The sequence below is a fragment of the Haliotis rufescens genome, unplaced genomic scaffold (genome assembly GCF_023055435.1).
Source record: "Haliotis rufescens isolate VD_foot unplaced genomic scaffold, xgHalRufe1.0.p SCAF_75, whole genome shotgun sequence".
NCBI classification, from domain to species: Eukaryota; Metazoa; Mollusca; class Gastropoda; order Lepetellida; family Haliotidae; genus Haliotis; species Haliotis rufescens.
The window spans coordinates 610,595-621,396 of NW_025964367.1; the positions used below are offsets into that span (position 1 = coordinate 610,595).

General features: G+C 38.2%; 1 protein-coding gene across 1 annotated transcript; it reads right to left on the reverse strand.

Moving 5' to 3' along the window:
- Positions 1-400: 400 nt before the first annotated feature.
- LOC124123068 lies at positions 401-10,366 on the reverse strand. Its single transcript, XM_046486328.2, has 14 exons — positions 9,925-10,366; positions 9,328-9,459; positions 8,951-9,086; positions 8,066-8,429; positions 5,277-5,530; positions 4,693-4,957; positions 3,445-3,507; positions 2,691-2,741; positions 2,342-2,403; positions 2,143-2,192; positions 1,710-1,812; positions 1,409-1,473; positions 1,025-1,111; positions 401-585 (listed from the first exon to the last, which is right to left on the reverse strand). The coding sequence occupies exons 4-14, from the start codon at positions 8,340-8,342 to the stop codon at positions 450-452; spliced, it is 1,413 nt and encodes a 470-aa protein (XP_046342284.1). The 5' UTR covers positions 8,343-8,429; positions 8,951-9,086; positions 9,328-9,459; positions 9,925-10,366; the 3' UTR covers positions 401-449.
- Between the last annotated feature and the right edge of the window lie 436 nt (positions 10,367-10,802).

Genomic DNA, 10,802 nt, shown 5'->3' on the forward strand with positions numbered 1-10,802 from the left:
TGTATCATAGTGTTCAGGCTTTGCTCACAGGTTTGATATGCTATTTACTATCAGCAGCCAAGAAGAAATCTTAAGATTAACTTAATTTTAGATTTTAAAGGCGTTATCCCACTTCTGGTCAAGGGGATATGAGTAATAAAATAGTCAAAAATCTCTTAAAGCTAGAAATACCCATAGCATTCAAATTCTGCTCTCTAGCTAGAAATGTGATTTACTATCAGCAGCCAAGAAGAAAATCTTAAGATTCCATTAACTATAGATTTTAAACATGTAATGTCAATTCTGGAGGTCATATTACACATATTTTCCTAAACACTATTACGAGACTTAGGATGATAACCATCAGTGCAGAGTAGTCAATATTAGTTTGATATACAAGACTTACAGAGTGAACATTTGATATCATTTTATTCTTTAACACAATGAACACAAGTCAAAACTGGATCAAGTTACAAACGCTTCGGATGTAATTCCATTTCTGAACATTCTTTGTCCAGATGTTGGTACTCCATATCCAGACATTTCTGGATGAGGAATGGGCATGCCTCTTTTACAGCTACATACAAAATGTAGTGTGTTGTTGCACTGTAAAAGACAGAAAGACATGTTTAACATATCATGTTTGAGCAAAGTTACTAAACCCCCCAAAATTACAAATGAAACAAATTGTATATGGTCAGAACGGAAATATGGCAAGACTAGTATTATGTGTTGGTTTTCAGATTTAATTGTGACTAATACTTAGCAGTAGGTTGAAAACAAGAACAGTACAAAATGACATTTCAGAACACTTTATTTGATTCTTCCAAAGTGCGTAATGGTAGAAATGATATGCACATGTATAACTTCTATTCCTACATGCTACTGATTTTACCACACTGAGGTCTGTTTAGTACCTCTATAGGTCAAATTTATCATGTCAAAATTGATTTACTGCATGTCACATGTAACAGAGATACAGTTACATTGATCTAGTGTAGTTCCATTTCTTAAAGGAATTAGATTTTTTGTAAATTTATATTACCACATATACTGCAGACTCAGTTTTCTCAGATTCTCATCCACATTACGCACAGTTAGCACACTGGTCAATGAACTGGTGTAGGGATGGCTGAAATGAACAGTTCTACATATTGCATTAACATGAACAGGTTTAGGCAGTTTCCTTTTCCTCTTTGTAACACATAGCATCACATTTAACTTTAGTGAAGCTGAATCGAAGGTAAACTGATTTTGTTTACATGTTACTCTTCCCTTTCTTAAGATGACATTTCATAACCACAGTAGCATGTGTATTGAAATTAAGACCTTGACAAGAATTTGTATCAACATCAACACCAAGAAAAACAAATTCCTTTCAAAAAGAATAGTGAGACTTCACTGTATGTTATACACTCTAATAACTTACCTTTTGTCTTTGTGAATACGACGTGTGAAGGTGCTTCTAATCCACTCTATGATGTGTCCGTAGAGCTGTGAATTCAACGTTCAGTCTCATGACACTTATTTATGATATATGTATTGAAACATATTTAGAGACCTTATTTATGATATATATATTGAAACGTATTTAGAGATTTATCTTTTTCTGTATTAACAGTTTAGTAATTTCAAGCATTACAAATCATAAGACATGTGGTCTTCAACTGCCATGGAGGACACTTTGAAAGAGTAACATTGTACTTAACATCTTTATTTAAGCACTGTACCTCTGCAGGTATGAATTGGGATGCAAATCCTGCCTTAACATCCTGATAGAGATAGCTCTCCAGAAACATTGTGTGCCTCTGTCCCCTTCCGTCCCTGTCACCACTGTAAGGAGAGTATGTACATACACATCTGTTACTGCCTTTGCTAAACATACATTGGTCAGATGTTTAGAGTATGAAGGAACATGCAGTAGAAGTTATTACCGGTAAGTAGGGTTTGGGATCTAATAGAAATGTGCCAAACACTTTCAATCTGTATATATATGTATACAATAAGAACCTTATGGAGACATCCAGGATACACTCATATAAACATAAACTTTTCTCTTCCTTACATGATTTCAAAAGGAGCAATGACGTCAATTTCATGACATTTAACTTTGTGGCTCTTCAGAACTGTCTTAGGTTTGGCGTATACTTGAATACCTCTTACCTGAAGTTTCGCTGCATCAGGTTCTGTAGATACATGGCAAGATTTTGCTCCTAGAGAAAAAAACACAATGAAATCTATATAGAAACTGACCATATACCATGTAGACAGTAGACATTATGAGACTCAAATACCGTCATTTTCTTTCATATGCTAAAATGTTAAACAATTTATTTATTGTTATTTATCTTGAAACTCTTACCTCTTTCTCAAAGAATGCCCTTGAAACTTGTCTAGTGTCTGGAAGTGGATCACTGCTAGTTTCTGAAACAGAATACAAAATTCATATATATTACACATACCGGGGTATTACATCAATTTCATTATTTATATAGAATATCTTTCATATCAGGGAGGACAAGGTTAGTCAGCTCAGTTCACAGAAAATAAGTACGTTGATGATACAAAGGATATATTCTTATCTGTCATTCTGTACCTGTGGACACCTCTAGGAATGTCATCATGTCTCCTAATCATAGGCTTCTGCTTTATGGCCAATCATTATGTCCTTGTTTCAATAACTGGATCATGCACATGTAAGGTATCCTCACCCATGTCCTCTTCACTGTTGAAGCCATGTGGGGATGACCCTATGTCGGTTGCTGAGTGAGTGAAAGTAAAGATGACTATGAGTATGAGTATGTTGCAGTTGGTGGTATGATACATGCTGGTACATGCATGCATAATGTATATTTCCTGACTTGTGTGATATGGCACAAGTTTAAACAATAAAACCCCACTGTATGTATGAACCAAATGCCATGGTTACCATGAATGAACTTTAAGCATATCTGATTGTGACCAGTGAAGATTCCGGGGTAGAATAGGTCTTCAGCAACCCATGCTTGCCGTAAAAGGTGACTCTGCTTGTCGTAAAAGGGGACTAACAGGATCGGGTGGTCAGGCTTGCTGACTTGGTTGATGCATGTCATCGATCCCAATTGCGTGGATTGATGCTCATGATATTAATCACTGGACTGTCTGGTCCAGACTCAATTATATACAGACCGCCGTCATATAGCTGGAATATTGCTGAGTGCGGCGTTAAACAACAAACAAACAAACATACATATCTGATTGTAGAAGAAATACATGCTATAATAATAAAAATAATAATAATAATGATAATAATGAATATATAGTAGGTAATTGTTTGTTATATGTACTGACAGAGATGGTCCTTGGAGCAGTCCGTTTTCAGGGATTTAAGTATTGGTACACCAGTCACTGTGCTATCTACTTGTATCACTACATACTATAACTGCAACAGTATAAATGTTCTAAAAATGTTCAATCAAGTCTTACCATTAATGTTATCCACACATTGGCACATATGCATCTCTAAGTGACAATCACTGCAAAGTTGTCCTGTGAAAATAAATATATTTGTTACCCATAGATTTAGAAATAACCAATTTAATAAAAAAATTGTATATGCACTAGTGCAAATATCACTTCATGTGTACCAGTATATTATTTACGTCATCCAGACAGCATTGTTGACATCACTCGAATCTTACTGTGACATAAGGTAAAAAAGATGTCACAGTAGAAATGACATCATAGCTGAAAATTTGTGCCTTTCTTCGACAATTGTGGTTTTCTAAGTTGTCGTTCTTCATCTGTCCATTTTTCTGAAGGAGCTCATAAGGATTAAGAAATCATGGGTATTAAAGAAATTGTTACACTCGCATGTATGTCTGGCACTTGTTTTCATAAAAATCAGTATGACACACATTCGTATAATAATCTTTATTTAAGTGAGTGAGTGAGTTGGGTTTAAAGCCATTTTGAACAGTATTCCTATTATATCAGGGCTTGTCAGCTTAAAGCCCGACGTTTACTATGAGCAAAGATATGGTGCTGACAGACCTAGAAACATAATCGCCACAAACCGGGATTCAAACCAATAATCATAGGTTTCTAGCATCCCAAGGGATGCAACTCTGCACTCATTCCCCCTCTATTTAGGTATATCAAGTTGAAAACTAAGATGACTAAGTTTAATGTTATGTTTTCAAAACTTTTCTCAGGCAGGAAAGCCTTAGCCATTTGTTGCTCAGATAATTTTGTACTAAAGTAATGATATGAGGGAGAACAATGTATGACAAAGTATTAATAATATCCAAACCATGGACAGTGAGCCTTTTTAGGTTATCTTATATTTACATAATTTTAGTACACAAAATTAGTAATCAATTACACATACACAGTAACATGTACCTAAACTAGCCACCCTTGTGTTAGTTGTAAACATTTATTTAGATTGATTGTTTTGCCTAAACACTGTGAATCAAAAGAAGTCCTCAGTACTTCATGATCAGATGGTAAGTGTGTGTTATTGATCATACGATTCATAGCTCATGCTGTCAACCACTTGTTTTTTGTCATAAGGCTGAAACAATCCTGACTGTTATGTAAGATAATATTCACTCAGTCAGCTTCGAATAAAGGTTGAATTTCATTTGTTTCATAAAATTTACCAAGAGTTATGATTCATATCATTTTAAAATAAGTGTTGAAAGTTTGGTTAATCTATTGATATTAGCTTACCTAATTTGTGCAGGCTGACATAATGAAACTCAGATATATGCCCCAGGAACAGCTTTTTGGTTGTTTCTTGTCTCTTTACTGTCTTGAGTAGGATTGGGTGAGTTTCAGATGCACTTGTGAGGACCTCAATGTCAACTTGGAGAAACTCCACAGCTCCCAAGACAACTAAATGATCTCCCCATGTGCCCGGGGCCTCCATGGCTGAAAGATAGGCCTCCCAGGACTGCTGTGTGCTGACAAAATCTTCCAGTGGTGTTCCATCTATCTGAATATATGATCAATTATTTTCAAGCAAGTAGTACAAGAGGGTTGACTCAAGGTGAAATTGGGTGGTAGGGCAGCATAGTTGTTATAAAGCATTCACATTTCATGCTGAAAATCTATTTTTGATTGTCCACATTGGTACAATGGGTAAACCCCATCCCATGTCTGGTGTCGCCAAGCCATAAAATGACTTGAATAGTGTTAAACCCAACTCAAGTAGCCACTCTTAAGGTAAAACAAAAACCAATGTCATGCAAAATGACTTTATACTGACTTTATTTTAAAGTAATCATATTTGTTTGTTTCCTATGTTGACTTACTGTATTTGGGTGTGCCTTCAGATGCTCCACAATGTTTTCCCTCACTTCCAGAGCATTCATTTCTATGTTTAACACATGGTAAATCTGGTCACTCAGGGAGAGAAACATGCAGTTACCGCCACCTGAGTTGTGTTTAACGATACAGCCTCTTCTCCCTGCCATGTCTTCTAGCTTCTGAAGAAGACTGTCAGAAGATAATACTGTTGGCATCATCATTTCTTTTTGAAGTCTTGCCATGACATTCATGTAGTCATCTGAAAATATTTGTAAAATTTCAGAACTGATGATTACGTCAGAGAATATGGAAACAACCAGAAATTCTTCAGATTTGCCTTCACTATTGCTTACAAGGTGTAGTTGTCAAATGTCTGATTTGGCAGCCTTGATCTGTGTTCATACATGCATTAAATAATGTTAATTAACTTCTTAGACATATTTCTTTCTTTAAATGATGACATGTATATGGAAACTCAAACGAAGATTGTTGTACTCGTATGTTTCCTATTCAAACGTCACATATTCCTATATAGTTAAAAAACATTTTTGGTCATCATGGTTCATATTCTCTTCAAAAAAAAGAAACCATACATGTATAATTTGATGACACAGGACCTGATTGTTTATGTATGGTCAAATTTTTATTTTATTTCTTAAGTAATCATTAAATTTCAATTTAAATGTTCGAGTAAACATGCCGATTGAGCAAAACGTAATGTTGGGACGTCATGACGCAGCAATTCGCCCAAATGCAGCTGCAATGCCATTAACGTGCAGTATGCAATTTCCTGAACTGTCATGACAATTCTTCTGACAGCAAGGTTTAAAAGGCCTGGACAATGGCTGCTGACACATACATCAGAAAATGAGAAAACGAGCCGTTAAAATGCCACGTCTTTCAGAAGCACAACACAACAATGACATTGTCCGACTGCAAGCGGGTGAAACACAACAGCATTTGGCGCAAGTTTTGGGTGTGACCAGATTAACCATCTCTAACTTGTGGAGATGTTACAACACCACTGGCAACGTTCATGACAGGCCAAGGTCAAGATGACCTTGTGTTACAACACCTGGCCAAGATCGCTACATCCAGGTATGGCACCTGCGGAACCGTTTCATCACGGCGACGTCAACAGCCTCACAAGTACCAGGACTGTGTCGAATATCGGATTAGACTGTTCCAAATCATCTGTGAGCAGCCGGTATTCTAGCCAGGAGACCTGTCCGGCGTAACATCCTAGCTGACTCCGCATCACCTCCGTGTACGTCTTTTGTCGGAAAGTCACATGGCCTCAAGCAAGGTGGAGACGTGTTCTGTTCGCAGACGAGTCCTGTTTTCTGCTGAAGGGTGCTGATGGACGTGCACATGTCGTAACAAACGTTACACTGAAATTTGCATTCAGCAAGTGGATCATTTTGGAGTCAGAAGTGTCATGGTACGGGGAGGCATTCATCACGGAGGCCGGACAGCACCTGTTAGAGTGGATGATGCTCTAAATGGTCAATGCTACGGAGATAAGATCCTGCAGAGCCACGTTGTCCCCGTTGGAGGCATCTTTCAGCAGGACAACGCCAGACCCCATGTCGCTTGTGTTTGCACAGAGTTTCTGCATCAGAACAACGTGCCTACGCTACCCTGGCCTGCCCACTTGCCATGCTTGTCCCCTATTGAGTGAGTGAGTGAGTTGGGTTTAACGCTGCTTTTAACATTATTCCAATTATATCACAGCGTGTCAGCTTAATGTGGGAGGAAAGCCCAAAGAGATGCAGGTCTCAGACGTTTACCAGTTCGGTGAAACCCACGAGCACGGGTATGGTGCTGACAAACCTAGAAACATAATCGGGGTGAACCGGAATTCGAACCCACAATCATAGGTTTCTGGCGTGTCCAGGGGGCGCAACTCAGCACAGCAAATCGCGGCGCCTTAGATGACTGGGCCTACCGTGCCACCTTGTCCCCTATTGAACATCTGTGGGACGTGCTGGATCGTCGTATCAGTCAACGTCAACCACTGCCACATACACTTCATACACTAGAGCAGGAGAGGCAGAACATCCCCCGGGCTGTTATTCAGACTTTGATCTCGGCTATGGGCAGTCGCTGCACTGAGGTGATAGCAACTTGAGGACGCCACAATCGTTACTGTCTTTCCACCAACCCTGGTCGTTTTTGCACCTGTTTTTGTTAAGTGCATATTGTACCGCAATAATTTACCTACACATTCCAATATTGATAATATTGAAACTCGAACAATAAACCCAGTTGCAATCCTGATGTTTCTTTTTTTTAAGACTGAGTATATTATCAATATTTATAATAAATTTGATTCAGGACATCAGAAATGTTTTCCGTGATTATCACATGATAGTTGACCATTGTCCAGAAACCAACCTCACACTAGTTCCTGTCTAGTTATTTTGAACAATTGGATAGCAAACTTGACCTGTCTCTTACAAGGGACTAACCATGAATCCTATTTGGTTAAAATGTATTCTAAAGCTGCTTTAAGTCGCTTAACATACTTTTAAATACTGAGTATCTATGTGCAAGTAAGAGCAAACATAAAGTTTGTTACATGCAGAAATTAGAGAAAAATTAATGTCTTGAGCATTGACATCCTTATTGAAGTGACCCTCCTGATTGAATATTTTATTACTGTACTACCAGGGTACTTTCTGCAGTCCAGCTATGGAGAATGTTTGTAAAGAAAGGTCCCCATTAGGCTTGTCACTTGACAAGATAAATATACTTCATCATTCCTCGAACTAATTACTTCAACAGACTGTACCTGCATGTCTACTGTGCCTTCTCTTCTGTTCCTCCTGTTGCCTTGTTATAGATGTAATTTGAGAGACAGAGCGCCATGACAGTTTCTTTCCTATCCGCACCTTGTACTTGTGCAACTTCTCATTCACTTCCACAATCTCGCCCTCAACAGCTTTTGAAGAAGTGATTTTCTGCCCACCCCTACAAACACCCTTGTCTTTGCCTAAATGCCGAACAAGAACGATCTCCCCCACTTCATAATGAGAAGGAGGATTTGCCTTCAGGTGTTTCTTTATCATTCGTGTGGCAGATTTATCAGAGGTTGCCAGCACTTCCTTCCTGATTTCTTGCAGTTCTTGGAGTCTGGCAAGTGTTCCTCCACTTGCCTAAAAATAAAATAAATATGAGAATATGTATAAAATATATCCATGTTCTAAATTTGTATATCTGATTTTCATGACCAAACTGTGGACATATATTATGAAATATCTTGTTGTGTAATTCTTGGTGAATGCATGTATATGTTGACAATAGCTATTACACACTGTTATTGGCTATGAGAAATTAAGTAATCTCTCTCCAGAGTTAGTTGATATAAACACAAAGAGAAAACAAATCTGAATGTCCATGTGTCAAATGCTGTTCATGTTACTCATCTAACTCATATAACTCTGTTATAAAGGTCCATAGTCTTGCTGCTGCTGATAGCTAAATAGATTTCTTACGAATATGGAAAGTGTTTTGCTGCTTTTATTGTAACGATGGCTTCAAATTAGATCAAAAGCTATTTTTTTAACAATCAATGAAAGGCTAGTTGATGTAAAATGTAAACAATACCATCCATTGCCATTGCATTCGACCATGAAAAGATATTAATTCATATTTAATTCTATTCATAACAAATCACCTGAGAATGTTCTTCTACAGTTTCATAGTCCTCACTGTCTTCACATATGTACGCATCCCTACTTCCTCTCCTGCTTTCAAGAGCCTGCTGATATGATGCGGGTGGAATCCAAACATGGCTCTGTAAGGGCTACAACCTGAGGATAGAATGTGCAGTACCTCAGAATAAATTCAAACAAGCTGCAGAGGAAAAACAAATTGTACTGGCAGGGAATTATTACAAAATGTTTGACAGGGCGTGAGGCAAGACGGGAGGTAGAGGAAATAGTGTTACTATGCAAACCAAGAGTAATCAGGGGTATTTTGTTTTGGGAAAAATCTCCCATAAAGAATTTGTTGTGAAATATGGCCAATATTTTGCTCTTTTAAACATCTTACCAATTGCTGAGTTGACTGATTCATTGTGAATGCGGCAATAGTCAGGAAGATTGTCTACCCAGGAGATTTCATCCAGGTGTTGAAGGTCATACCGCAGGCAATATCCTTCCAAACTCTATGTGAACGCTCGTCCTGAAATTATCAAAATTACAATAATTTTTTAATTTTTTATTTACATTCAATGATTCCTTTTATATGCATCAGTGATAGAAATGATGTCCCATGCAATTCCCTTTTTTGACTTGTACCATATGTTCCCATGTTTTTTCAGGTGAACAATTGACTTGCCTACACATGTGTTTGTGATGGGTGCCACAGGTGGGGAAGGATACACTCACCATTTCACACACACCTGGTACCATCACTATTTGATAGTGATTCATAAACATGTTCATGAAAGTCTGCTTTTAGCAGAGATTTCTTATGAATATAGAAGGTGTTTTGTTGCTCTTATTTACAGCTGTAACACTACTGTGCCCCTTGACATTTATTTTAATGCATTTTACGATAACCTTAAGGACCCATATGCAACATGCAGTTTTGTTAGAAATAGATACCAGGTATTGTTGAAATCATATATAATACTACATTACTAACCTTTCCTTGAGACTGAGGGTGGTAGGCTTGTGAATGGATCAGTCTGACGCCAAGTTTTTCACAGAGTGAATTCACCATCCCCTTAAACTCCCCACCCTGATCTGTTTGGATAATTTTGGGAGCACCCCACTGCTGATCTAAATATACCTGCACTAATGATTTAACAACACTCTTTGATGTTTTGTCACAAAGTGGCCTAAGCCATAAAAACCTAGAAAACACGTCCAATATCTACAACACAAAACGGTAGATGATCCCATCTTTCGTTTCCGATTTGCTGCTGAAATCTACCAAGTCAATTTGGTGTCTTTCAAAAGGTACAGATGCCCTCACAGGTTTTAAAGGTGCCTTGTTTGAAAAGGTTGGATGCAACTTTGTCAAACTGATGCTGGGGGCACGGGTGGCCCAGTCGTCTAAGGCGCCGCGATTCGCTGTGCAGAGTTGCGTCCCTTGGGCACGCCAGAAACCTATGATTGTGGGTTCGAATCCCGGTTCGCCCCAATTATGTTTCTAGGTTTGTCAGCACCATACCCGTGCTCGTGGGTTTCACCGAAGTGGTAAACGTCTGAGACCTGCATCACTTCGGTCTTTCCTCCCACATTAAGCTGACACGCCGTGATATAACTGGAATATTGTTAAAAGCGGCGTTAAACCCAACTCACTCACTCACTCACTCAAACTGATGCTACTCTGGATGTAACTTTCTATTTGGGGCCTGCTTACTCCATGGAAATGCTGAGCTATTATGGAATAAAGACGTCGTGCTCCAGCCCCTTTAGTCATTTTACTGAAAGCCTGTATAATATTTTCTACTTCATCAGTTTTGGGGACAATTTTACCCAAGGAAAGAATTCTGTTTTCTTTTTGACCTGAAACTG